This window comes from Aspergillus bombycis (assembly GCF_001792695.1).
Source record: "Aspergillus bombycis strain NRRL26010 chromosome Unknown contig00031, whole genome shotgun sequence".
In the NCBI taxonomy this organism is placed as follows: Eukaryota; Fungi; Ascomycota; class Eurotiomycetes; order Eurotiales; family Aspergillaceae; genus Aspergillus; species Aspergillus bombycis.
In genome coordinates this window covers 185,944-213,350 of record NW_019170033.1, presented here as the reverse complement: position 1 = coordinate 213,350, position 27,407 = coordinate 185,944, and the positions used below count along the sequence as shown (strand labels likewise).

The 27,407-nt window shown below is 48.5% G+C and overlaps 13 protein-coding genes across 13 annotated transcripts; 6 read left to right on the top strand and 7 right to left on the bottom strand.

The window, feature by feature from the left end:
- Positions 1–63: 63 nt before the first annotated feature.
- ABOM_004578 (uncharacterized protein) lies at positions 64–877 on the bottom strand (the record flags this gene model as incomplete). Its single annotated transcript, XM_022531707.1, has 2 exons — positions 64–680; positions 748–877. The coding sequence occupies 2 exons, from the start codon at positions 875–877 to the stop codon at positions 64–66; spliced, it is 747 nt and encodes a 248-aa protein (XP_022390229.1).
- Positions 878–1,249: 372 nt separating this feature from the next.
- Positions 1,250–2,255, top strand: ABOM_004577 (short-chain dehydrogenase/reductase; the record flags this gene model as incomplete). The annotated part of the gene is made up of 2 exons (XM_022531706.1): positions 1,250–1,830; positions 1,865–2,255. The coding sequence occupies 2 exons, from the start codon at positions 1,250–1,252 to the stop codon at positions 2,253–2,255; spliced, it is 972 nt and encodes a 323-aa protein (XP_022390254.1).
- Positions 2,256–3,113: 858 nt separating this feature from the next.
- On the top strand, positions 3,114–3,611 carry ABOM_004576 (uncharacterized protein; the record flags this gene model as incomplete). Its single annotated transcript, XM_022531705.1, has 3 exons — positions 3,114–3,211; positions 3,265–3,452; positions 3,511–3,611. 3 exons carry the CDS (start codon positions 3,114–3,116, stop codon positions 3,609–3,611), a joined length of 387 nt encoding a protein of 128 aa, XP_022390195.1.
- A 604-nt stretch (positions 3,612–4,215) lies between these two features.
- On the bottom strand, positions 4,216–4,686 carry ABOM_004575 (uncharacterized protein; the record flags this gene model as incomplete). Its single annotated transcript, XM_022531704.1, has 2 exons — positions 4,216–4,310; positions 4,365–4,686. The coding sequence occupies 2 exons, from the start codon at positions 4,684–4,686 to the stop codon at positions 4,216–4,218; spliced, it is 417 nt and encodes a 138-aa protein (XP_022390252.1).
- A 503-nt stretch (positions 4,687–5,189) lies between these two features.
- On the top strand, positions 5,190–5,621 carry ABOM_004574 (uncharacterized protein; the record flags this gene model as incomplete). Its single annotated transcript, XM_022531703.1, has 2 exons — positions 5,190–5,529; positions 5,581–5,621. The coding sequence occupies 2 exons, from the start codon at positions 5,190–5,192 to the stop codon at positions 5,619–5,621; spliced, it is 381 nt and encodes a 126-aa protein (XP_022390253.1).
- A 464-nt stretch (positions 5,622–6,085) lies between these two features.
- Positions 6,086–7,033, top strand: ABOM_004573 (uncharacterized protein; the record flags this gene model as incomplete). The annotated part of the gene is made up of 1 exon (XM_022531702.1): positions 6,086–7,033. One exon carries the CDS (start codon positions 6,086–6,088, stop codon positions 7,031–7,033), a length of 948 nt encoding a protein of 315 aa, XP_022390248.1.
- A 125-nt stretch (positions 7,034–7,158) lies between these two features.
- ABOM_004572 (uncharacterized protein) lies at positions 7,159–7,500 on the bottom strand (the record flags this gene model as incomplete). Its single annotated transcript, XM_022531701.1, has 2 exons — positions 7,159–7,197; positions 7,252–7,500. The coding sequence occupies 2 exons, from the start codon at positions 7,498–7,500 to the stop codon at positions 7,159–7,161; spliced, it is 288 nt and encodes a 95-aa protein (XP_022390249.1).
- A 561-nt stretch (positions 7,501–8,061) lies between these two features.
- ABOM_004571 (MFS transporter) lies at positions 8,062–9,700 on the bottom strand (the record flags this gene model as incomplete). The annotated part of the gene is made up of 4 exons (XM_022531700.1): positions 8,062–8,490; positions 8,561–8,963; positions 9,021–9,444; positions 9,499–9,700. 4 exons carry the CDS (start codon positions 9,698–9,700, stop codon positions 8,062–8,064), a joined length of 1,458 nt encoding a protein of 485 aa, XP_022390250.1.
- Positions 9,701–10,334: 634 nt separating this feature from the next.
- ABOM_004570 (DUF1445 domain protein) lies at positions 10,335–11,252 on the top strand (the record flags this gene model as incomplete). The annotated part of the gene is made up of 2 exons (XM_022531699.1): positions 10,335–11,036; positions 11,106–11,252. 2 exons carry the CDS (start codon positions 10,335–10,337, stop codon positions 11,250–11,252), a joined length of 849 nt encoding a protein of 282 aa, XP_022390251.1.
- A 2,377-nt stretch (positions 11,253–13,629) lies between these two features.
- Positions 13,630–15,948, bottom strand: ABOM_004569 (putative C6 transcription factor; the record flags this gene model as incomplete). The annotated part of the gene is made up of 3 exons (XM_022531698.1): positions 13,630–14,808; positions 14,860–15,569; positions 15,627–15,948. The coding sequence occupies 3 exons, from the start codon at positions 15,946–15,948 to the stop codon at positions 13,630–13,632; spliced, it is 2,211 nt and encodes a 736-aa protein (XP_022390196.1).
- A 351-nt stretch (positions 15,949–16,299) lies between these two features.
- ABOM_004568 (cytochrome P450) lies at positions 16,300–18,035 on the bottom strand (the record flags this gene model as incomplete). The annotated part of the gene is made up of 4 exons (XM_022531697.1): positions 16,300–16,674; positions 16,733–17,055; positions 17,115–17,748; positions 17,817–18,035. 4 exons carry the CDS (start codon positions 18,033–18,035, stop codon positions 16,300–16,302), a joined length of 1,551 nt encoding a protein of 516 aa, XP_022390264.1.
- Positions 18,036–20,420: 2,385 nt separating this feature from the next.
- ABOM_004567 (uncharacterized protein) lies at positions 20,421–21,329 on the top strand (the record flags this gene model as incomplete). Its single annotated transcript, XM_022531696.1, has 1 exon — positions 20,421–21,329. The coding sequence occupies one exon, from the start codon at positions 20,421–20,423 to the stop codon at positions 21,327–21,329; it is 909 nt and encodes a 302-aa protein (XP_022390247.1).
- Positions 21,330–22,544: 1,215 nt separating this feature from the next.
- ABOM_004566 (putative MFS multidrug transporter) lies at positions 22,545–24,215 on the bottom strand (the record flags this gene model as incomplete). Its single annotated transcript, XM_022531695.1, has 1 exon — positions 22,545–24,215. The coding sequence occupies one exon, from the start codon at positions 24,213–24,215 to the stop codon at positions 22,545–22,547; it is 1,671 nt and encodes a 556-aa protein (XP_022390246.1).
- Positions 24,216–27,407: the final 3,192 nt, after the last annotated feature.

Sequence of the window (27,407 nt, the reverse complement as noted above, 5' to 3'; positions counted from 1 at the left end):
AGTGACACCGTCGTCGTCCCCTTCTCTCGGTGCTAATTTACTGGCAATGGAGGGCTTGCTAGATCATAGGGAGCCGAACATGTGGTCGACCACTTTCTCCCCAAGCAAGTCTCTTATGAAGTCCGCATGATCATAGCAAGTCTCCTTTGCAATCAGATTATCTCGCATTTTCGGGATCGGCAAGAAATTGATCCACGTCGCGTGTAAAATATCCATCTGCAGTGATGTCGGAACCAGCCTCTCAGGGAGACCGGGCCTTGTCGCGAAAAACATCGAGGTACCGAGGAACCAAACGTGGCCGGGGCGGATCTCATCTTTCTCTATACCTGGGATGACAAATGCCGAGCACTCTGCCAGGATATACTTGGCACGGTGGACTCCCCGGAGCACATTAAATTGAATAAGATGTAGCAAGTGGTCCGCGGGTAGGGAAACTCCCGTTTCGGATGACCGATGCGAAACCATCCGTGCTTGGTTGGAGTTTGAGAATGGCTCGGCAGGAGGACAAGGTGCAGGGTGTTCACGCCTGTCTATATTATTCTGGACGGGACCACGACTCGGCTGTTTGCTACTTATGCCTGGCGTGTTATGACTCTCATTCTCGAGTCGCCAGCGATAGACTCGGAATGGGCGCAGGTTAGTGGTTACATCGCCCTGATCTTTTTCTCGAAGACGAAGTCCTGACCCGGTATGAGTACATTGGACTGACAGGGCCTCCCAGGGCTCAGTGAAGGCGGCAACACTCACTGCGCGCTCTTTGGTTCAACCTGTTCTGTATTTTCTTGCGCTGTCGCTTCTCATCTGCGGCCATAGCGCGGTGACCCACCGGTCCCACTGCACTACGATCGGGCGTCGGGAAGTGAGAGATACCGGCCATACTCAACGATATTCAAAGGTATGGTACAACGGGGAGTGTGATACACTAACAGATTACTTTTAGTCCGCTGTATCATCTTAACTCCGTTGGGGGCCAAACATGGGATGCTCCGGCTATCCCAACAAGGTAAAAGCTGTCAGCCACTGCAGCGTTCTTTGTTCCACTTCTCCCGCTATTCCCAATCTGGGAAAAACGGTCAGCCAGCTCCAAGCCACTTCTGTACTACCTGAGGAATCCATGGCTATAGTTGAATATAAATGCCTCCTGTTTTCATACGTAGCGTGCTCTTCATCAGCAACCGTAACATCTTGTGAACATCGTCTTCTGGCCATCACTCACTGCACAACTGAATCAATCTTCCTATAAACCATCATGTCTCGCTACGCCGAAGCTCTTGCAAATCCCCAGGACGCTGGCGACGCCCGCCCAACAGCACTCCAAATTGTCAAAGATGCGGAGATGGAAGGCAAGCTTGTTGGCAAATCTGCCGTAATCACGGGTGTCTCGTCCGGCATCGGCATCGAAACAGTCCGAGCCATCGCAGCAACCGGGGCAACCCTGTATCTCACAGCGCGGGATTTGACAAAAGCAAAAACCGCCCTAGGAGATTTCTTCAACCCGGACCAGATGGAACTTGTCCAAATGGACCAGTCTTCCCTTGAGAGTGTACTCAACGCCACGAAGACCGTCCTCTCCAAGACCGACAAAGTAGTCCTCCTAATCAACAACGCCGGTATCCTGGCTGTGCCGGAACTCCGTCTGTCGACGGATGGCTATGAGCTGCAGTTCGCAACGAACTACCTTTCCCATTTTCTGCTCTTCAATCTACTCAAGCCGGCCATGCTTGCCGCCACCACTCCTGAATTCCAGTCTCGCGTGGTGAACGTGTCTTCTGATTCACACAGACATCAGGGTCTCAATGCGTCCGATAACTATAGCTTCCAGAAAGGTGAGTATGAACCATGGCCTGCATACGGACACTCGAAGATTTGCCGTTACGTACATGGCAAATGAACTCGACCGTCGCTATGGCTTTCGTGGACTGCATGCAAACAGCGTTCACCCCGGCATCATCGCCACTGGTCTGGGGGCATACCTTAGTACAGAGCAGGTTGATCAGTTGCTCCAGAATACGAAATTCAACTCTCTATGGAAGAGCTTGGAGCAGGGTGCTGCAACAACGGTGTGGGCCGCAGTTGGAAGGGAATTGGAAGGTCAAGGCGGAAAATACCTTGCCGAATGTGCCGAGGCCATACGTGGCCCTGAAGGCACTGAGGACTTTCCTGGGACGTTTGTCAATCATACATATAAGCCGGAGGATGAGACCCGGCTTTGGAAGGATTCGTTGGAGATGGTTGGGTTGTCATATGGTGAGTGATGTGGATTTAGAAGGTGGATGGGGTGCTGGTATGATGGTCATTAGTCTTTAGCTTAAGCGATAGTAATGGTATACAATGTAGTATCTATCGTACTTCCCGGTATCCCAAATAGTCAACAAGATATCCATACCTATCCTCTGAAGCCAACTCTGTCCCTATCGGCAATCCAACATATGCAGTGATTAAGCGGAAGACGAAGGAAGACCACGGTTCGTTAAGGCAAGATATCGCTTGGAATTGAGAGATCCTCGAAGTCAGCCACAGGAAATTGAAGGTCAATGTAAGGCTTGAGTTCGCAGTAATATATCACATTCGCTTGAATCAGCCTCCGTTTGGTGGAAGTATGCGGACAGCCATTGCAGAGATGCACATAGGAGACGTTCGCCGGGTTATATTTGATTATATTGATGCATTTTATCGCCAGTCTCAACATATTTCGCTCTAAGTCTCCGAGAGATAATAAAAGATAGGAACGAAAGCTTTGATCTTGAGTTGTGTGATTTAGCTGTCGCCCTGACTAATGCACGAGTAGAATCACGAGGTAAGAGCGTAGGTCCTGAGGCACCTGTCAGTGATGCACAGATGATATAGTGAGCCTCGTCTACGTAATACGTTAGGTGATTATGGTATCATAATGGCAACCAGACACCGGAATGGTCGGGTTTATGAGTACTACCCCTCTTATCCAGTCCACCCTGCTGTCCCCCTAGAAAATCAACACTTTGCTCCAGGAGAGACGAACACAAAATCACAAACACACTGTGCAAGACAGGTATATCCCATGTCAACACAACTTACATTAAAGATAGTATAATCCAACTAACCATTAATGTAGACAACACCGGCAAGTCCCAGCCATGGTGAATTTGAGCAAGCAGACCAAGTCAGATGACACGCGTATCATCGTGCGCAACCGTGTCTATCCTGACCGAGGCGCTATTTTCAAGCTCTACTCGTTTGTTGATAATTGGGGGGGAATAACCACTATGCAAAGCTCAGCTACTCCAGCTGGAAGCGAGCCCTCAACAGTCAATGCGGCTTTTCCACTAGGCGCCACCGGATCAGGTGTAAACTCTCGTTGAGCGAAGGCTCACAGCAGCTTATCTATGTTTCCTGTGAGAAGCAGTTTGTCGCTGCTATTGATATGATGTCGAAGAACGGGGCTGATCTGGAATTCGAGCTTGTTCACAAATTCGGTGAGATTCCTCTGCTACTATAAGAAATTGGCTAGAGATATGTGCTTACCTTTGTTAGAATGGTTGCATGAGAAGATAAACATCTTTACGAATGGAGGCCGACGGCCGTCGTGTGGATCTGACTTTTCTGGTACTTTTGAGAAAAGCGAGCTTGATTGATTGATTATTGGACAGCGGTTCACGTTGTTGGTATTCAGACAGCTGGTGGTAGGGTTCTCTTTATAGTTTCTTAATTTATGTAGTATCTCGGTCTGCTGTATGAAGCTTTTGATTTCGTGGAGGGGAGAGTGAGAAACATGCTTTATCGGATGTTATGGATGTCTTGTTGTTCTAGCGCACTTGAAATTGTACGAATTGCTTCTCTTTGGAGATGCACAACGGCGAGAATCTAAGTAATGCGATCGTGTATGGAATACATTGACCAGATGACTAGATATGCCCATAGCTAAAAACAACCTTTCACCCACAACCAGTATCCAGGGGTGTTATTAGTTGAGACATGGTTACGGGAGAATAGTAAAAGCAAGTCACTGAATTGGTCTCAAACTGCGGACGTAAAAAACCACCAGACATTGCCCGAATACAGAAGCAGTAGCTCACCAGGAGACTAGTACCAGCGTTGTCATCTCGCAAGGATAGGCAGACAAAGTCAACACAACGAACGCAACAAAGTTACGTCAAGACGATCGATTCCAAGTGCACATTCACGACGGCCCTCAACACGATCTCCACCAGCAAATCCAGGATACGCGTTTGGTAATCTTCAATCAGAGATGTACTGATTATCAACCCAGGCCAAGAACTCTTCACGGCCGGTCGTATCATTCAGAGTTCCATCATGGTTAGTCTCAAGTTGGCCTTGAAGTGTTAGCAGCCTGTTTCATAGTTTCAAAGCTGAATCCAAGTACATACCGTCCTTAGGGACAATATCAAACTCAAGGCCGCGTTCGAGGTTCATTCCGATGGCATAGTGCCAGTGGGCTTCGCAAAAGATATTTCCGGTAACCTCAATGGTATCACAGTAAACGGTGTATCGGGCGTAATGGACTTCTGGATCGAAATCGCAAGTTTCCATCAAGGCGGTGACCCACTTGACATAGTCGAGGTCCCTGACATACATGGTTCTACCATCCCAGACCCGAGCAAAGTCCCAGGCCATAAAGATCCCGCTTTTGCTGCGATCCATCCGGTTGTGGACCTTGAAGGCCGTGTCCCAGGCTATCTCTCGGGGCATGTTTGTTGCAGGCTAGAATTACGGGTTAGTCTGTTCTACTACTGTCATAGGATGATGCAAACTTTGTACACCCGGTTCAAATATGAAACAGAACGAGGGTATCTCACTTTTTAGTGTCAAGGTGATAGTTGGATGAGAATAGATTGTCAGAATGATGGAGGTGGTTGGGAGATGATGAATGAGACAGAGTGAGAGAAGGAGGAAGAACAGGGGATGAAGATAAAGAACAAAAACACAGAATCCAGGACTAGTTTCATTTGATTCACTCTGTCAGGCTCCAGCAGCGTCTGGCAAAGCTACCCAATCGAACAAACCAATAAGGTCTGCAACCATGTCAGTACCTACTAGCGTCTCTGTTCCACGCTTGCCTACCCCAAGCTATCGATTGCTTTTGTATTTTCCTTGTCAGGTCTACAGAACATCTCAGGATTTGCCTACTCTTTACAGTCTCTTGCTTCTTGATCCTGATTTACTACGCCCTCACGCATTCAAATAGCGCAAAAATGAAAATCCAGGAAGATACTCCTATCGAAGTCATCAACCGCGTGGATCCCGAAAAGAGCGCCTTTCTGCGAGCCTGGTGCATCTGGCAGGATGGAACCAGTAAAGACACACTTCCTATCTGGGATCTTGACTATCGATACTGGAAGAAGATACTTCTCAAGCAGTGCGACTTTAACAGCCTAAACCACCAGCTGAGATACTCGTTCCAACGAGACGGACGCACCATCACGGGATACGTGTTCTGTAGAATGCAGTGGTTTTGCGCCATACAGGCGATGCTAGAGGCGGAAGAAGGCAAACTGCAATTTGAAATTGTCTGGAAGAACGGTAATTTCCACAGTATATGATCATGCTATTACTTGGTTACAAAATGATGGCTGACTCCGCGAGACTATGAAGCGAAACTTGAGCCAACTGTGGAAGATTTGTGAATTTTTTAAGACTTTGAAAACTATTTATTACACCTGGTCATTTGGAAGTGGGGAATGATTGTAGGAGGGTACAGATCGCCGGGCTTCGGGGAGGTTTAACATGTCTGATAGAAATAGTACTAGGAATCACATAATGAAGTATCTGGAGTTCACTCACGTGCTCTCTGTAGCCCTACCGCCATATCAATATCATCTTTAGGATCACAACATGCCAAAGTAAGAATGCCATCCTTATTTTCTCAACGTTGTAATATTATACCCACAGTTTTGCGACGGAATCATATGGAAGCATGTTGCTATTCACTGGTAGGACCTCCTTTGTTAGTTAGGCAACGATCAGATCACAGTTTACTTAACAGATCTTTTCTCCTGCCTACACCAATCTTCCTTTTTCCATCACACCTCAACTTTCATCATCTAATAACTTACATATCTCCAATCCTACAAAGATTCCAACGCCTCAAATGCTGAACTACCTTATGACCCAGACCCTGAACCTTCGTATATGGGCCATCCTCCATGGTACGATAGGAGCTAGCAACGCTAGTGTCCCCCGCCTGGCAGCGATCGAGCTGGATAACCTCTACACGGACTACGCGACCAGGAGCCAACCTGTGGAGGCTTACGAATTCATTCAGCACGTCTGGGAAGGGTTCATCCGTCTTGCGGGCCAGCTAGATCGTGATAGGGATGGACATTCGCAGCTCGCGAGGATAATCATGTGGCTAAAAAAGCTCCCTCTAACGCAGCTCCCAGAGGTCATCATGCTAGATGACAATGATGCATATCACGAACCTCGTCGGATAGTCTTCCTATGGGACGGTCTGAATCGGATCGATCGTCACCTGCCACCATTTCACGAAAGTGAGTTCTATCCTGCAACTGTCTATTGCACACGCAAAGCATGGCTAACATTACCAGATCTCTGGAGCAACGAAGCAGAATTCCAAGAGTACCTCAACGCACATGCTTTCGCTGCACTACTCACCGAGCTCTATCTCATAAGTATTCCGTGGCAAGCTACGGCAGCCATAGAGGAGGTCACCGAGGGAACGATCGTCCAAGAGAACGGCGAGGAAGTAGTAACCAGGGATATACGTGCGGTTGAGCATCTTGATCAGAAAGCTGCAGTTGCGGGTATCTGGCTTGTGCACGCCGCTCATCGACTCTGGTACTCTGGTACACCAAACAATATTTCACAGGGCGGTCCATGGTGGCAAAATGCGTATAGTGGGATGTCCAAGGAGAACTGGAGTCTCACTGCCATGCATCTTGAGCGTTTATTGTTCTGGAAGAATCAGTTCGACGAGATTATTAATCGCGGTGATGTGTCCGCCATGACTTGGGGCATCGCTGTAAATGTAGTGGACAAGATGGACACACTCCTTAAAGGTCATTCTAGGGGAAATTGATTCCGTTGGGAGATTATTTGTCTCCGGCTGCAAGCCAAAATCTAGTTTACGACACCAAGTAGCCTTAGAAGCCATAGCGTATTGTGGAGGAATCATAGTTGAATTTCAAACCACATATAGAATCATTAACACAGGTCGTAAAAGCCATACAAGCACATAAATATCTAATCTGATCTCGTCAGCACGGCTGAAAGTAATCATACCAGATAGAGACGTACCATTATCCCATGCAGAAAAAGGATATTACCAGCCTCCTCCATGATGTCCACCGCCATGATGCCCACCAAAGCCTCCTCCACCGTGATGCCCTCCATGGTGTCCTCCCAGTCCACCAAGGCCCCCTCCATGATGTCTTCCATGATGCCCACCTCCAAACCCAGGTCCCCCTCCACCCATACCTCCATGATGGCCATGGCCACCCATTCCCATGCCAAGTCCACCACCACCACCACCACCACCACCACCATGGCGATGGTGATAATGGTGATGATGATGTCCTCCACCGAATCCTCCTGGTCCCGAATTAAACCCTCCTCCCATGCCAGCACCCGGACCGAACTCGTGTTTTCGCGGCGGTGGATATCCGCCTCCGCCTATTCCCATACCGGGGTTCATATGATGCCGGCGATTACTGCCACCGAGGAGGGAGAAGCAGGAGCCCATGTTGTTTTTTAAGTTGTGCTTTCTTCGGTTCGTTTGGTAGTAGGCACTAATGTCGGCCAATGGTTCAGAAAGACTTCGTCAAGCAGTAATATTTGGAGGTCAAATTATATCAATCTATCCAATTTGGAATAATAAGGCTGACACCAGTGGAGATCCATATAAATATATCCTACGGTACCTTTTTTCTTCTCTTCTAAGAAATAATCTCACGTATACGTACGTCATGACGTCATGTGCCCATCGACCAATGACGAGTACGTACAACCCTCACTCCCAAGAAAGAATATCCAAGAAATAAGAAGAAAATATGATGAATGACATAACTATTTGCAAAAAGTGCCCCTGAACCACTGGAACAGGGGTGACTAGTAATGATACTTGAACTCCACTTCCGCGTCACCGGTCTTGACCCTCCGCGTATCCTCTTTCCCGTCGATGATCCTCTCCTTCTCGGCGTTCTCCCTCTTCAGGTACATCGCATGTACGAACACCAGGATCTGCGCCACGCATATCGATCCCAAGGAAAAGGAGTTGCCCAGCACATAGGGTGATTTGCGGTAGATCTGTCCTGCGACGATGCCCGCGCAGTTTCCGATGGTCTGTTGGACGCCGACTGCCAGGGCTCGACGGTATTGTGGTGCGAAATTGACGTTCAGCCAGGCGACGTTTAGTCCGACGCAGGTGTAACTGGCGATTGCGCAGAGGTAGGTGGCGAAATACCGGACGGGATCGTTCGACACGGCAAGGAGGAGGATGTAGCCTATTATTCCGAAGATGTTGGCGATTAGGATATACTATGCTCGCACGTTAGCACATTCATCACCACGCTGGTCACCACATTTTGATCAGAACGAGGGAACTTACGGAGGCAAAGCGCGAAAACCGATCCGCACAATACGCCACCGCAACAAACACGACTGCGGCCCAGATATAGACTGGCACGGTCAACACATTGCTCATCAGTGAGTTGTATCCGATGTCTTGCAGAATTGTTGGCAAGAAGGTGCTGAATCCGTAGAGCAGGATGTCCTGACAGAACTGCGTGGCGGCGCTCAACGCCAGTTTGGGATCGCGCAGTGCGATCCGCATTTCCTCCCAGCTGAACTTGTCGCTGCCCATGTATTTGCGGCGTTGTTCGTTACGCACGCGCATCATCCATTTCTCTTCCGCAGTCAGGAAGTATGATTCTGCGGGATCGTTGGGGAGGCCGAACCAGATAAGGACGGCGCAGACAATGCTGAAGAGGCCTTCGATGATGTAGACCCATCTGGTTGATTTCGTGGTTAATTATGCCAAGGTAAGAAGAAGGGAGGGGACCAAATACCTCCATCCGGCCTTTCCTCCTAGCCCGTCCATATGTAGTAGTGCGTATGCCAGCAAACCTCCCACGGCGCCAGAGATAGCTGCGGAGCTGAAAAGGTAGGAGACACGCTTCGCCTGCTCTTCCCGCCGGTAGACCATCGCCAGGTACAGATTCAGACATGGGAAAAGCCCGGCCTCGCAAGCACCCAGAATCAATCGTGTAGCGTACAGTGCAGCGACGTTCTCCACGAACCCCGTAAAGATTGTCGCTAGCGACCAGACGATGCATAGCCCAGTTAGGATATTGCGGGGTGTAAGCTTTTTCATCAGTACCGCCCATGGTGATTCTAGCAGGACATAAGTCACGTAGAAGATGGACACGGCGGTCGAAAACTGAGTCTCGGAGGCCCCGATATCCTCCGGCATCCCCGCGACTTTGACATTACCTGTGGAGAGGTCAGCTCCGCCACCTGAGACTTGCAGTAGCATATACGACATACCGATGTTTGTGCGATCCAAGAAGCATGACAGATATGTCACCATAATAATGGGAATAAAGGCTAGGTCCAGTTTCATCAGGAGTTTCTTCTCCTTTTTCGGATCGAGCACAACGTCGTCCACATCGCCGACCCCCGGCTCCTCTACGGAGGTTTTGTGATCATCTTTATTCTCGACCGAGATATCCTTTTGCTCTATCGACATGGAAGGCGTCCCAATAAGCTGGCCGTCTGAGTATGCAAGGAATATATCGTTGTCGAATTTCTGCAGGAAATGGATGCAACTGCACTTCCACCCCAAAACCTCCCAAAATCACGTCGACAGGGAAGAGGGAAATCTGGGGTTAAAAGAGCCCCGTGGATCTTGCTGATCCCTCCGTCACGATTACCTATCAAGATAGCGGATGCATATCTTTCCCCTCCAGGTGCATAGTCTTTGGCTGGCTGACAGTCCCGTTATCTGAATAAGGTATCACTTGAGTAACAGAAATTCGGCCAAAGTCCGCGTCTCCGCTCGTAGAAGAAGCCCGTTCGGGCCGAAGGGTCAAGATAAGTGGTGGAGAGGAGTTTATCAGTCGGTAACCCCTATTAATAACATTCGCTCATTGGGTGGTCTGGCTGATAAAACCCCAGATATCGGTGAGTGGGCCCCGAAGGTGGATATGGGGAAAACGAGTGGGTTGGCTCCGTGTATAACCCTTACACTGTAGGCTTGCTTGATGGTCGTCGACACGCCGTCATGGCGGGAAATAAGCCAATCTCATTCCGCGGGGAATGTCATATAACTCAAATGTAGAACACAAGAACTCAAAACCAAGGCCGACCATCATGCTGTTATCATGGTAGAGATGGACCCCACGCACTGTCAAACCGCCCACCAAGTCCGCCTCCTCGGCCGGCACAACCACATAACCAACACCTCGGGCTTAGCCCCAGGGTACCTCCAAGCCAATCTTCTCATTCTTCCCTCGAAGCACGCCCAGGATTTCCACAACCTGTGTCTCCGCAACCCGGTCTCCTGCCCCTTACTGGGGCTCACCCACAAGGGCAACCCCCACACTGTTTACCCGTCATCCTGCATCAAAGACAACGATTTCGACCTCCGAACGGACTGTCCCAAATACCGCGTGTATAAAGATGGCAAGTATATTGAGAGTCGTACCGATCTCCTCAACCTCTGGACAGACGACTACGTCGGTTTCCTAATCGGGTGCTCTTTTTCCTTTGAAGATGCCCTGTCTGACGTGGGTCTGAAACCGAGACACCAAGCCACGGGAACCATTGTTGCCATGTATAAAACGCGGATTCCATTGTTAGCATCGGGAATCTTCAAGAACGGGACTTGCATTGTCTCAATGAGGCCATATCGGGTGGAAGATGTAGAGAGGGTTAGGGAGATCACCAGACCCTTCCTGGCCACACACGGGGAGCCGGTTGACTGGGGATGGGATGCCCTTGAACGGTTGGGTATTAGCGATATTGAGAAGCCGGACTTTGGAGAGAGGCAGGCTTTTGAGGATGGGGAGGTTCCAGTCTTTTGGGTGTGTGTCCCCTTCCCTCTCCTTCCTTTTTCTGTTGGCTAAGAAATCACTTCGTTGATTGTTTACTAGGCGTGTGGTGTCACACCGCAAATGGCCGTGGAGTCGGCAGGAGACCGGATCGAAGGGCTGGTATTCGCGCATGAGCCAGCCCATATGTTGGTTACGGACTTTACCGTCAAAGACTTAGAAAGATTGGGAAAGCCCCTTTATAACTAATTTGATAAATGATTCTTTTTTCCTTGTCCCTTCGCCCCCCTGTGTAACAGGCCTTCGGTACGAAGACCAACATGTACATCTGGAACTCTTGAAATCTGGAAGGAGTGGGCAAATCCCGGTATCGCAGGATGTTCACAGAAACGATATATGAACGATTAATCAATGAAGGCATTCTCAGACACAATGTGCTATACTACCGGCATGATGCCAAAGCAATGTTGGAATACTCCAGCTGGGCGTGGAGTCTATCTAGTACAAAGTCTTGCTCGAGATATATATAAGGTGCTTTCGTCTCCGCCATGGGAGATCCTTTTCTGCTTATCTAGAGATCAAGGTCTACTCAACGCATACTGGATTTCAATCCGTCCATTTTAACCCTTTGAGTACATTCTCTCGTCTTCATCAACCGTCATATCCGGCTACTCCTAGTCGATGCCTCGCAATCAGCCTTTCTACAACGGGTTACAGGGACCTTGTTGCCTTCCTCATTCCAGGCGCATCATGCCCGGACTTGCGCCACAAATTTCACGGGACGTTGTGATTGTAATCCGAAATGAGATCGACCCAGTTCGGAGTGGCACTGTGAAGGCTCATCACTTCTTCCCCCAAGTGTATGCCAATGAGGCTGGCCTCCTCATTTCATTGCTGGATTATGATATGTGGACGATATATTTGCACAACCAATGCCTGTATGACGAGAAGGAGCATCTTCTGAGGGTCAAACTCGGTAAACATTACCATTACATTCACTGCGAGCAAGAGTGGCTCTCTATCCTGGAACTTTTGGGAAAGGATTCCGGGGAGAAGTACATCTTTGAAATATTCTCCAAGAAAGGTGAGAGCATCTATGTCTAATAAATCAAAGTATTGCTTACCGCGAATTGAGCTGATTATACTCGTAGCTGTGTACGAAGGGTCTAGATATAAACCCATCGAGTTTGATCCACAGAATGTGAGCGATTTTTCCTCGCCTGCTGTCGTCGGTATACGCGATAACTAGATATATGGATTAAGCGGTACCTAGTCCCACGTTTACTGCGTGATCAACTTGGATACGAGTTGGATGGTTTCGCGGGAGTGTTGCAGGCGAAGGTGACATGTTCGCATTATGGAGACCTGGGTCATGTCATTTGTTAGTGTCTCAATGCATATCTGCTATTATCTGGATTTCACTGTAGATTGTATTTCAGCCGCTCGGCATATTTATCTCTTATCCTCCCACATGAAGCTTACCCTTTCTCCATACCTTTTGTCAATCGACCATATCACCCCAAGGCTTACGCGCATACTATGAAAGAACTGGAAGAACAGAACAAATAGACCAACACTTATCTACGACAGTACTTTCAGATACATGAACAACTACAGCACTACTCCTAATCCGATCCCACTACCATTAATGTAGAATCTATAACAACTATACACAGTACTAAACACTTACGAACCACCTATACATTCACCAACCAGCAAGACAGCAGGCACCCATTTGTCACAGCATGTGCATCTTCGCAAAAGCTCATCTATATGAAGTTGAGTCCATATTATGAGCCCATCTCCCACCAAATCAATTCCATTAAATCGAACAAGTTCACTATTGTCGCAATAGTCAGGGCCTTTCACACACTTTCTAATAGGCGCGAGGATTAACCTACGCTCACCACCAGAGCAGTATATCTATGAATTTTAGCGGGAAGCTGTGGTGTCCAGGTGAGAAGAATGTTAGGCTGAGGGGTTAGAATTTGATTTACATTCTTTTAATAGGTAGGGTTGGTAATAGTAGGTATACTAGTGACGAAGGTCTAACATACGGCTTGTTATATACGATGCGTTGGCTGCTTAGTTGGATGGAGTGCCAAAGCGCATCAAAGAGTCTCTCGAATTTGGAAGGGTGCGGATCGTTGCAGAACACCTACCAGACGCGTTTGTTGAACATCGGTGAAATGCGTGTTTCTTTAGGGCATCATGGCTTGCCACCGCAATGGCCATGCTTGATACTCGAGGTCATTCCCAACAGATCGAGCTTTTTCTTGAGGCCGATGCTGCCCCGGCTGTTACAGAGGAGCTTGTGGGCGGGCTCTCGAAGCTATGGTAATGATGTGAAACCAGCTATACAGACAAGCTCATCCGACGAGCCCAGTATATCGCTGCCTGTTCACTATGCAGATGAATGGCTTCCTGACAGATTATAACTTCAACCCCTCAAAGCATTTGTAATAAACAATCACATTTGTGCACAACATAAGTCAACTACAACTAGATAGACTTATTCAATTAATGACGTGGAACTATACCTACTGAATATTTTTACATTAACCATTTTACCACCAGGGAATATCAGATAGACGCAAATAAACCTGTGGCATTTTCCATACTGCCATCAGAAGCAATCTTTCATTAAGCTCGACAGCTCGCCTCCAAAGTCAAACGTATAGCCATTCCCCATGCGAGCCCCATACTGCCACGGTTCCTCGTAGGACTGCACCCCTGTCCCCACTGACATGATCTGGTCTTCAATGTTGCCCACTGCTTCGAACCATTCCATCAGCTCCCGTGTCATCTCAGCTCCATCTGGTGTTGTATGACTCTGCGTGCTAGGTGCCGGCACCTGCTCCGTTGAGTCCACCGTCACAGCAGCAGTGGCTGGCTCGAATACGGTACGAGCTGCCTCTTCGGGCTGTTGGTGGGTTTGCAGCCCAAGTTGAGGCCCCAGTTTTCGAAGACCCTTGATTGACCTCCACAGTCGCCGGGATACATATGATCGCGGTGAGAAGCCTTTCACTAGTTCCAAAGCCATGTAGAACTCCTCTCTAGAGTGAGCACTGAATTGGGCAGGTGTCTGTGATACGGCGAGGAACAAAACGGCAAGGGCTGACACGAGAAACCAGTTGAACGTGACCTGCTGGAGACGGTAAATATCCGACGTCTGGTTGAGTTTCGTGATGAACTGGATGGTGTCTTTGGCAAGGTCAACGATGATTTGCGATTCGGCTGGATAACGCATGATATGAGCCGCTGAGTACAGTACCGGTCGATAGATGAGCATCCGCAGCTGGTTGGCACGTAGGTAAAGTAAAGACCGCAGTCGACGGATACTCCGTGGCTCTTGTTGCACCTGATCCAATGGCTGGTCAAGACGCAGGGACTCAGGAATTGCAGCTGTCCATCGTACAACCTGCCAGTCTAGATAGTTCATCTCGTCCTTCTTGATCTCGTTGGTGTTGTTGAAAGCTGATATAAACTTCCAGACCTTCGCCGCAATGCGACTATACCGGATCATCACTCGCAAGTAGGGGGTCTTTTCCTCAGGCTCTGGAAGCCACGGGTCAATATCTGTGTCCTCCAAGGCAAAGGGCATGCCCGTCCCGAAGCTCCAGCGCATGTCCAGAACATATATAGACCAGAATAATCGTAGAATACGCTCCTTTCCTTCGGCCAGAATAGCCGGTTGTTGCAATGTTTCCCGTCGGTGCAGACCTTTCTCCAGACACATACGTTCCACGATGCCGATCGTCCTCCAGGCAAGTGCTTCTTCATCCATTTGAAAGTAGAAGATCGACTAAGTGACTACGTTAGATCATGCGACGAACAACGGTACAACGGTACTTACCACCAGTGTCAGAAACACAATACCTCTGATGTCCGGCGGCCCCCAGACACAATTATCTGCCACCTCCTGTACATCTTCAAACAGCCTCATAGCCAAATCGCTGTTGCCGCTTGCCTCAGCCGTTATTGCGCACGCAAGAACCAATCTGAGAATATGTACGTCGTAACTATCCAGCTTCGTATCACCATTATGCGGTACAGACGCATCCGACCAGGCCTCTGTTCCCACCTGACCATATAGAATCTCAACCTGGTTGAGTAGCTGCTGCAGGTCTAACACAGGGTACATGATCCCCATCTCCTCCTCATACACCCTGCACAATCGAAGGGCTTCATCCTTTCCAATAGTCCATAGCGGATCACCCCGTCGTGTATGCAACACCTGAGTCGGTGAGGGTGGCGATGGCATAGGCGACGGCTCCTGGGTCAAATCCCCGTCTTCGCCAGCATCATTGCGCTCGACGATCCCACGTCGCTGAAGACTCGATTTCGCATGGTCAAAACTAAACGCGGAGGTCGTGGGACCTTGAAAAGTCAACTCCTTCGCCGATGAGACACGCCGAAACGGCCTCTGTGAGGAGACAGATGAACAGATCTGGTCCGGTCGCGACAATGACGTCGAAACAGCAGCACCTTGAGTAAGTGTATGAACGGCAGCCGTCAAAGCAGTGATTTGCTCCTGCATGGCTTTCATCTGCTCGCACAATTGATCTAACCCGCTAGTTTCCGTCAGCCTACCTTCTCTCCGCCCCACGGACCTGCTCTTACTGTTCATTGCCGCTGATTTCTTGTCGCTGTCCTTCCACGTACACACACCCAATCCGCTGTCTCCCGCATCTTTGGCATGGTGTCTCGCCATTACACTTGATTTTCCGACGCTTGCACTCGTTACTGTAGTTTGCGGTTTCAGTAAGACCTTGAGCTGTTGACAGTCAATACTGGAAAGGATTAACATGACCCACCATGCCTTTGCGATGTATTTCCGTCTTTTCCGCGGGCGGGGGTCGTGCGATTCGGTGTCGTTGTCTATCGTGCGAGTATCCACGTTGTCTGCGATTTGGTCTGCATCATGATCCACCGGGGCAGACATCTTGACCAGGTTCCGGTATGAACGGAGAGAAAAGAAAAAAAGCCGACGGATGTTTTGTTGTTGAGTCAAGTCGCTAATGCGGGGGTTCGGCAGCCGAGGTTGCACTCTAGCCCGAGCAGGTTTAGGCGGCGACGATCCGCTCGGCAGTTATCCACTTCCTGGAATGGTTCGCGGTCCCGCTAAGATCTTAGCTTACTACTCACTGCGTCGTTATTGGACATGTCTTTCATTCATTTGAACGTAATCTCTTCACATTCATTCTACTATGTACATTTTCATTCTAAGCATGCGAGTATCATAACCGACGCAATGCTAAAGCTAGACTGTGGGAAAAAATGGAAAAATAGAAGACTACAGGTCCTTTGTCCGCTCATCACTCTCCTCGATCCATTGCTGAAGCTTTGGAGCATCCCGCGGCTTGAAACCGACCTTGAATGGTTTCGGCTCCGTGGTCAAAGCTGTAGGGATCGCATTGCAGTCGATCGCATCCAGGATAGGGCGATCTGCCGGGTTCTGCGCGGGATGCATCGTGAAGGCAGTGATCAGTCGGATGTACGCAGTGTAAAGCTCGCGATTGGCAAGGTGGGATCCCGCACACATCCGTGAGCCGGCTCCGTATCCGTAGTGTGGAGTACCGGAGCCTTCAGACACTTCGAGGTACCGCTCAGGAATAAACTTTTCGGGCATCTTGAAATGGTCCTCGTCGTAGTCGGCAGCCCAGGCGTTCTGTAAATTAATCAGCATGGTTACTGGAGTGCAGGCCAGGAAGAATGGAGTATCTTACCATGAAGAAAGTAGTTCCAGCCGGAATCTTCGCTCCGTTGAACTCAATGTCCTTGATGTTTACCCGTGGCAGACAAATCGGAATGACCGTCCAGAATCGCAGAGTTTCCTTGACCAAGGCCGACACGTATGGAACCTTCTCCTCAACCAAACACTTTTCCCACGCATCGCCACCCGGGTAGACCTTCATTATCTCTTCATAGGCCTTCTGCTGAATACGCTGACCGTCCTCAGAAGCCAGATAGGCAATACCCATGATCAAGTTACCTGGAACAGTATCCAAACCAGCCGAAACCATCGTCAAGCAAATAGACTTCACCTCCGCTGTTAAGCCAATTTGTCAGTAGGGAGCTCTAAAAGTTACACTGGAAGCGCTCTCTTACCCTCGTTAAGCTTCGCTTCCGGGTCCTTCAGGATATTTCCAGTAATGCACGGCGTGTCTGTTCCCTTGGCAATTCTGTCCTTGAGAATATCCAACAAATACGTTAAATACTTGTCACGACGCACACGGAATTCCTCAGCCTCGCGATTCATTTTAGGCATAATCCGGAGCAAGGGAATGTAATCCTGCCAGTTATTGCTCGTACTGCGGAAGTTTGACACTCCACGCTCGACATCGACGATTTCCTTGAGCAGATCATCATTAACATTGCCCGCGATCCGGAAACCGTAGTTCAGCGTCAGACTGGTATTAAGCGCAAATCGCTGGAAATAGGCCGTGGGGTTCACATCCACCGTTCCATTGTGGCTATCCTTGAACAGTTCCTTAATACTAGCGGTGGCCTCCAGGTCAATGATCGGCATGTACGACTGCACCGCGGGGCGGTTAAGCGCCGTTGCAGCCGCCTTGCGCCGTTTCTTGCAGGATTCATCCCAGGGGGATGTACCAATCGTAAATCCCTGCGAGCTGGAAACAACGCTATGGAAGGTGTGGAATGTTGGGCGAGAGATGAGCGCGGACTGGTCCTTGATCCAGAGCTGGCGCACGGAGTCGAAGCTGTTGGCAAAAACCACGCGCTAAACAGCGGTCAAATTAGCTTTGCGGCCCCCCTCACACCAGCCACCGAAAGAATGTCAAAGCTCACCTTGTTACCCATGCGCACTTGGAAAACCGGTCCAAACTTCTTTGCCCATTTCCCTGCGACCGTCGCGTGCTGGTCCCCTAGTTGTAAGAGATTTCCGAAGAGTGGAACTCCGGGAATCTCTGGGAGGCCTTTGATTTTCGGAATATCCGTGCGGTTCAAGTAGCGAATAATGAAGTATGCCACCGCGATAGCGGCGAGCGCGATTGTTTGTAACGACATCCCTGAAAATGTCCAAAGAAAGAGGGAGAGAACGGTTGTTATCGAGGGAACAATCTCATTTCAGCTCCGGTGGCATACGGCACGCTGGGGTTTTATACCAAACATCTCGGTTTAAGCATCAAGCCTCCGCAGGGGTTATTACGTCGGTTGCACGGGACCTTTCCGACCATGGTTCACTATAGGTCCACGTCACGGTATGTGGACGGATTGCCTCTTTCTTAGTAGGGTCTGTGACTTGTCGCCAACCCTGCAGTAGAAGAGGGGCGGGTCATCATTCAAGTTGCAACCTCGTGAATAAGACGCACCTCATTGGTTCTACCGCCCTGACCGGGGGAGCAATCTGGAAGTACATCCATACCTCAGGCTTCGTCTCGGACACTGCGGCATTTGATTCCGCGCGGACGGCTAGACGCGGATGCGGAACATCGCGGCTTCAACTTCCGCTCATTGAGCTAGTAACAATTAAACCCCGGAGTGCAGCATGAACAATTTGGAAGTGAGATGACAGGATTCATGGGGATCTCGGGGAAAGCTACAACAAAATTACGGATTCGAAGCTTTGCCAAGGCGGCCCCGGATTTCCCCAATTTAGTAAATAGGATTTTCCGCTATCTTTCCGCTGCGTCTTATTTACCTACATTCATTGCACGTAATTGCTGGCTAAACACAAGTTGTAACAATTATTGTTTGATAAACTTGGATTAGAACATAGACTCACAGTACTGAGTAAACCTGGGTATATACTTTTAATATGGAGGTGAGCGGGATCTTCTAGTCAAAAGTGTAAAACATTTTCTGGCGATCAATTAATGCAAGTCATTCAGGAACAACTATAGTATGTCTGTTATGATCCTCTCTACGGAATACACTAAGAAGGTCACGAAGCCCTAATCCTGCGCGGTCGAGCCCGTGCGCAAACAACTATTTGAAAATTAGCCCGAATCAAATAAATCAACTACAGGAGATTAACCAAGGGGTCAGGAGTGAACTTAAAAGCGTAATTGAGTGTTGATAAGTATCTAGTGACATTGTATCCAAACCACATATATAGTTCGTGCCATTTGTTCGCTAATTCAACTTGTTGTATCGTCATCTGGAAATATATGTCATATCTCCATGATGACAGCATATGACTAGTAGCTGGCGAACTCTCGAGCGCATATCCTAACAAGACACAGAGAGCAATAGTCTGATGAGTTTGCAACCACTAGGAGAAAGCGCCGATATTAATACCACAGCGTAACTAAAGGAGTTCCACGATTGTTCCTTCCCCGTAAATGCTTACCATATAATAGGGTGAGCTATATAATTGGCGGGCCCGCAATTTCAACTGTTAGGCAGAGATATCGTCTTTGCAATTGGTTCGATTCTTTTCTAATAATAACAGTGATTTCACCACGGGGGCTCTGGGAAGGGGTTGGTGATACATTGCACTGTACATGAACTCATGGAACTAATCCTTTAATGCTAGAATATGCCTATGGTATTTTACTATCTAATCGTATGACATTTGAAGCTGTTTTGAGGTACAACATGTGTCCCTTAGCTCTGGTTAGCAAGGGTAACTAAAAATTCGTAATTCTCCACAGATTGTGGGTTACATCCGCGGCGTATGGCAGATACTTTCTCCGAGATAGTGCCCATTGTGAAAGACCTCATACATACTCAAATTGGGATTAGGGTTGACACGGAGAATCATTGCGCTACAACCTTCAAGGACTAGCCACAAGCCGCAACGTAGTATCACAGGCTTTAGTTGTTTTATAGGTATCCACGCTGCTTTATATTCAGTCTGTCTGGTGTTGAATCGTTGCAACGCTAAAATAGTGTCGAATAGCTTGTTTACAAGGTACTAGATGAGACTAATTTTGACGCAAGTCAGAAAGATCGCCACCATAGTATCTCGCGATTCCCTCTTTATCGGTCGTTTCCACTCAATTATCAATCCCATATTGTCTCGTTTAATTCACTGTTCAACTTCCATCTTTCCTTGCCATGCTAGCCTTCAGAGCACTCGTCTAGCGACACACATCCCCCACCTATGGCGCTAATTACACGAGACTTGCCAATCCATTCCAATTCCAGGTCAGACATGGGATCTGTCAACTGCAGAGCGATGACACCTTCCGCAAAGTGCGGCTGCGATCCCCAGCTGAGGTAAAGAAGGGATTAGAGATCTTAGTTTCCATTCTGAGAGAGCCGTCCCGTGCGGAGCAGCTACGCGAGCTGCATCTAGATCATACACTAGGCTACTTGATTAGGTATGACCCTTGTGAGATCCGGCCAGCACAGGTCTTGCTGCTAACGGAAGACCTTCAGAAGCTCCAGCTTGCAGTCAGAAACGCAGGGTTTGAAGGGCGAGGAGAGCATGACCAAGTATTAAATATGCTTCTACAGGATGTTAGTGCGAACAAAGGGTACGCCAGCTATCCCCGATACAGCGTTGACCTTCCTAGGCGCTTACAGTTGCTCAGTCCATATGACAAGTACCTATATTTTCAGGCGCAGGCTCCCGCTATCATGCTGGTATCCCTGGCACCTCGATTGGAGTCCCTAGCCTTCCACTCACTAGGGTTGCAACATCCCTTAAAGACATATATGTTCCAAAACTTCCTGCAGCGAGCCATTGCTGAGAAGCGCGATGTGCCTGGCTTGCTTAATCTCCGCTCAGTGATATTTCTCTCTGATATAGGCGAGTTATGGGATGACAACAGACTCTATTGGGATTATGAGGTTCACGACTGCCTTCATCTCGTCTGGGAACTCCCCGCCATTGAATCTGTTCGCTTCGATGCTGTTCAGCCGAGCCTCGATGTAGGAATGTTGCCCCCACCGCGCTCAGCTAACTACACGGATATAATGCTTTACCACTGTATTGTGCAAAGGCCCGAGGAGTTGGATATCATTATCCAGTCAGCCAAGCGACTAAAGAGGTTTGCATTTACGGTCGGTGGACGCTCCGAACTAGGTGGCGATGTAACAATGGTCAGCTCAATATACACCTTGGAGTTTTTACTTACTCACCGGCACACATTGGAAGAGCTGGATCTTGACATCCAGGGCCATGTGTGGTTCCGCGAAATGTTTGAAGAGGATCGCGACGCGTTTTGGAGCGACCTATATGATGATGAAGACGAAGAGCTTGAGAAGTGGGAGACCCAAAAGAAAGAAGTCCTGGGCGTAGAATCACCGGCTCCGGAGTGTGCACTCCGCAGCTTTCCCAATCTCAAGCATCTTAGCATCGGCACCATGTTCTCTACTGCTACGCTCGCGGCTTTGGTGGCGGTCGGCTAAAGGAACCCTTCTCACTCATTGACAACCTCCCTCCACATCTGGAATCGCTACACATCTACGGCTATGGCTTGCCGGGTGGATACACGCACAGATATGAAACACCACCGGATCTAGCTATAGAGGCCCAAATAGCAATGTTGTTGGAACAGAGGGATGTAAAACTACCGTCTTTGTAGGTTATTGAGGGTATAGATATACCCATACCTCATGGGCACACTGTGGAAAATTGTGACAGGAACCCGCACCTGTTATGGAAGCACGAGGACTACCATTGAAGAGCGCATAATGACAGCTGAACATCGTCATCCGAGATTCTTGGGTTGATTGCTCATAATCTACCTTCCCTCGTCAGGCTTTGGGGCAGAAGCAGGAGATCTCATCCGAGGTGGAATTACCGGGCTCTATGTGTTTTAAGACGGTTATCCTTGATAATCCGATCGGTCAATAATTTTATATAGTCTTTCTGTTTCATTGGTCGGGCTGTATCACTTGTTCAACTTCAAGTTTCCTTCTTCTCTCCTTTTTTTTTCTATCTTTTCTTATCCTCCTTGCGAGTCTTTCTACATTTTAGTTATACTAAAGTTGGACGTGAATCCGTGGCCCCTATCAAACTTAGCCTACCTAACTCTCTACTTAGTCTATAGTCCGGAGCGAGCTTATGTTAGTTGGTCTATGTTTAGATCTGCTGGTAGTAAAAAAATAAGCCAGGGCTGAGTACATCCCCTCTTGTACGCCGCCTGCACTCCAAAGACATCAATACACTGTAGTCACCGAACACGATTTACCATTGTTTGGGATAATATGAGTCATTCATATAGTACATGGGTGCATATGTATAACGTAAGGCTTGTCGTTTGTCTTGTCGGAATTTAATAGGTACCTAGAGATATTTGATTTTCTACAAACGTACCTTAGAACAAGGTAAAGTGAACTCAAATATAGAGTTTATTCACTACACCAAAGGCGATATCTTCTGTACACAATATGCTAAAAGATAGTATCATGATTGGGTATCTAAACTGTTATAGTCAAGTAGTCCATCAGTCATGTAGACCGAGCCTTTGGTCAAGACTCACGCCACCCTAGAAGTCTAATCCAAAAGATCGTTGAAGAACAGAATGGGTTAATGACAATGTAGAAATGAAATTATATCAATACAAATACAACTTGAAACGCAGTGATGCTCGACAACTCAAGAGTCAAATGAAAGACTTCTTAAGCCACGTATGGCTTCTCCTCCGCGCTGAGGCGACTAGCCCGGCGTCCTGCATGCTGTGCGCGGTCGGCCTCTAGGGTCTGAGCGAATTTGCTGCGCGCCCGGATTTCAGGGCCCTTCCAGTAGAATATGTAGATGGGAACGGTCACTAGAATGGATAGACAGGCGAGAATGGTACTCGCCCACTGCAGGTGGAACTTGCCACCGATGTTGCTGTACATGGGAGTCGCGTACATGGCCGACAGCCCTGCGAGAAGATCACGAGCAAAGCCGTTTCCTCCAGTGGCGGAAGCAGAGTACGGTCCGTAGGAGGCAACCATGTAGTCGATGGTTGCCATATAGATCCCATAGTTCGCAATGGCAATCAAGAAAACAAAAACAAGGGGCACGATCCAATGGGTGTAGTCCGGACCCATTGATGTCCAAGCAAATCCAAACAGGCCGATCGTCTCCAGTGGCGCAATGAAGAGAAGGAGTAGCAGGCGACGCTCAGCCAACCGAGCTGTATTGCCGTGGCTCTTTCTGATTTGATGCTGACGCCAAATGTCGGGGAGAAAGATACCGTACGCGACAAGATAGCCAATGACGATGGAGACGAAGCAGAGCCCAATCTGGAGAGGATTGAATCCCCATTGTTTGAACACGAGGTTGAACGACTCAATGCAGGTGAAGATCAGTGCATCGGAGAAACCAGACAGCAAAGAAAGGAAGAGCACGATAGGTTCCCTCAGGAACATCTCAAAGGGTCGGGACCACACACGCAAAACATCTTTAGCATCAAACCGGGGCTTCTTCAGCTCATTTGGTCCATAAACGTTCGGGTCCTCGCCCGTCTTGCGACGGCGCTTCGCTTCCCGGTCGATAAGGATAGTCGCACGGGTCTCAGAGACAAAAAAGAAATGGACCAATTGCGTAACCCCGCCAAAGATGAGTTGAATCCAGAAATTCCACTCCCATTTCAGCCACTGCTGGATCATTCCACCAAAGATAGGACCGATTGTGGTACCACCGACGGAAGACAATACCACATAAGCAACAGCAAACCCTTGGTCATCAGGCTCCCACATGTCTGCAGTCATACCCAAAGTGACTGAGCCACCCGCTGAGCTCAAGCCACCAAGGAAGCGGCAGACGATAATAGTACCGAAGTTGGGAGCCAGGGCACAGGGGATCTGCCAAATGTTGACCAGGAACAAACTGAGCTGCATGATAGGCCATCGGCCGAGCTCTTCACTCCAGGGTGCCCACAGCTCGCATCCAAACGCATAGGCCACCAAGAAGATCATCTGGCCCACTCGAGCGGCTTGCTCGCTGACATGAAAATGTTCCGACAGGGGCGTGACGGCATTTGGATAGACACTGCTGTTGAAGTTCATGGACATCTGCACAGTGAAGATGACCGTAAGGATAGCCCACTTCTTATACCAGGGGAAGCTGAATCCCAGCTTGTCGTAGCAGTCGTCCTCTGAGAGTTCCCGTTTCCCATCCCCACGGAACTTTCCATGCTCCTCACTACTATTGTCCGACTGCGAGGCATGTTCCGCATGGAGAGGTGCGGCTTGGTGAGAAGGACTCAAGCGTCTGTCCTGTAGGGCTAACTCATCTTTCTTATCAGGAAGCTTCTCAGTACTTGGATCAAAATCCTTCTCTGAGAAGCCATCAGACGCCATGACTAGGAGATAGGCGTCTTCAGGGTTGAATATATGCCACAAACTACTAAGGTATGTGGATCTGTGGGGAAAGAGATACGTTATAGAGTAAGGTTCATGAATATAATAAAACCAGGATGATTAATGTATTAGTAGTGGTTTGTATGATGAAAAGATGAGAAATAACGTCAGGAACAAGGAAGTTACCAGACCTTTATATCAAAGGGCTGGCGAGTATTTCCGACTAGGTGGAATAGTACGATGCATTAGGAAAGACATATTCCTCAACGTCATGGCACAATCCTCCGATAATCTCAGCAGCTACTCCATTGGGCATCCCCACACATACCCCTACGATCGGTTGGGTCCATCTGGCAGAGAACCACAATCTCCTCCTACTAGTAACTCACCCACCCTTCGGTCCCTTACAATTCGTGCATGAGCAATTTCGCCCTTCAATGACAACCTGCAGTGTTTTGCATACTACGGCAATTCCATGTGTTCTGTAAGGCTGAATCCTCCCTTCATTGCTGGAAGCATAGCATGGAAGGACCGGCATTTGCCACTATGGGGATAACATCATGCATCCAGTCCGGACAAGACCGTCAATCAATACACACGCACACTGATTCGCTTTGGCGCTACATAGCGGCTTCAGCGCTTAACGGGACTTCCTAAAGCGGAACCCCGAGCGATTAAAGAGAACTGAGCCACGACTACTGATTGGGTTAGTGAACTGACCGCCTCAGGTTATGACGCAAGCACGAGGGCAAAGCCTGTTTGCATTCTTTCGATCGCCTGCACATTCATTCTGTTCTCACTCACCTAAGCTGAAGCCCTCACCGGGCATTCCGACACTCTCAGGCAGACAGATATTCTACTAATGCTTCCATGACATCACCTGGTTGTCCAATGCAACATCTCCATCACAAAAATACATGATCGTATACTACTGAAGGTCATATTATGCACAGCTTGTCCATAGAAGACATCAGAAGGCTCGTGGCACAAGTATGAAATTGCTTAGACCTTGGCTTATAACGCCAACCCCTTACTTTCTTTTAGGCTCTTGGGTCTCGTCACAAGCTTTTCTTGTCTTATGATGGTTTGTTTGTTTTCTTATTACCGTTTTCCAAACACAATGTGTTCATTAAATGACTCGTCCGATCCGAAGGTGGTGTCGGTCCCATGCGACTTGACATGCACTTCGGGTACTAGATGGACTCCTCTACTCCACAGGATAGTGCCGAGAAAACCTATGCAATCGGACCCATCGCCGAGCCGAAGTTATTCGGGCCGGCAGGATAAGTTCCGTGTAACTATTATTCCGGTTGCGGTAGTCGTAATCGGTATTCAGTTTGTGCAGACTGTTGACTATATTTCAAGGAGCGACACTTTATACCGTACAGCGTCTGAGGCAATACTGCCTGTCGACACAGGGCAGTGCAAAGCTGTATCATAGGGGCAAGTCATGACAAGTCGTGATAGCGGGTTCCACAAGGCCCAACCAGTCAAAGGGACTCAAACCGTGTGAGGTCCGAATAAGAGACACAGCAGACCCCACACGCCGGTACATCCCCACCCGACCCGAATCATTTCTTTCGGGGAAGAGGCTATACTTTCCCCCATAATGTGGCTCGAAAACAGTCAGACTAGTATAGAAGCGCATTTGGAGGTGGCAGGGTCGTCGGTAGAGAACATAGGTGAAGTAGTGCTCAGAGTTGGTGCATCGGCTGCAAAGCGAAAGAGACCAGTAACCGAGTGCTGCCTGGTGTTAATCAATGCACTGAGGTTCCATGTTGCGCTCGGAACAGGCTGCTAATAGGGCCGATACAAATTGAAGATCTTCCTTGGATAATGAACAATTCTTTCTTCCTTATCCATACGACCGAGCAGTTATGTCGCTTTTCCGAGCCAATTGAATACTTTAAGAGTTGTCGACAACCACCATATCTGTTAGCAAGTCGCTTGGATCAATGAGTAAGAGTTTCCACCATTGCTGATACTACCCAATGATAACTACATCTTCACCCATGGCCATTAAGACGTTCGTCACTGGGCCACTGATCGTCCCGGCGCCAGAGAAGAAGACCATGTGTAATGCAATGGCATGCTATGGGAAGGTCGCCAGTCCCCATTCCAACCATGGCATGAGGAAGTGCTACTTTGATGTGACAGTCTGTGGCTTCGGAAGCAAGGCGCCTTGGTTGGAATGTTACATTTCCCGGCAACACCGGGTACCCGAAGTAACCTCGTCGTGGCCATTGATAAGGTCGGCTTTTGAGCACTACAGCCGGCTACACAATTGATATAGCATATTGCGTGCCAACCTTTTACGTGGTCATTTGACCGGAATACCAGAATCTGTACAGTCGTTCGGCGTGTAGTCTATCTTTCTCTTAGGGGCATATCCGTATCCGGAATTCCGGGCATCTCATTCCGCTAAGCCGCAACGGAGACACAGCCAACTCAAGGGAGGGTAAAATAGAGAACAAAACAGAGTCACCCAACTGGAGTAGCTGTTACTAATCAGCCACATACTCCGGCGAGGGCGCAGAACTTCGTTTGAACAAAGCCCCTGCATAGGCTGTTGAATTAGCCAGTCAGGAATGACTATCAGGCTTTTTTTAATGCTTGCGAAGTACTCATACATTAATTGCCAATAGTTCTCTTTGGTAAGGTAATGCTAAGAGAACGGTGTCGGCCGAGATCGCCTTCTGTCTCGGAAGCCATGTATCCCTAGTTAGAATTGGAATATTATACCAAAGCAAATCATGGACGGATTTGGCTATCCGGTCTAAAACATTTTCCCGGCTCATACAAGTTTTAATGAAACCCTTGTAGATCGCAACCATAGATCGACGCGGGAGATGTGCTCTAGAGCACGCACGGTAAACCTAAAGCTTAGATAGTATACCTCCTCCTTCATCCAAATTAGGTTTTCTTGAAAATAGCCCTATTACTATGCCTCGAAGATCCCCACTTTCAGTTCGTAACTACTATAAACCCTTGTTACTCAGCATAGCAGTAGCAAAGTAACGAATGTAGATTACCTATCCTAATTAGTCAGACTATACCCGAATCTAATATACTATCCACCACAGAGTTCACATTCGAAGCCAAAACAGCATCGTAATAACCCCTTGCTTTTCATTACTTTATTACCTTAAAGACACTTCTTCCGACAACATCGGACAACTCAGAGTACCAGTA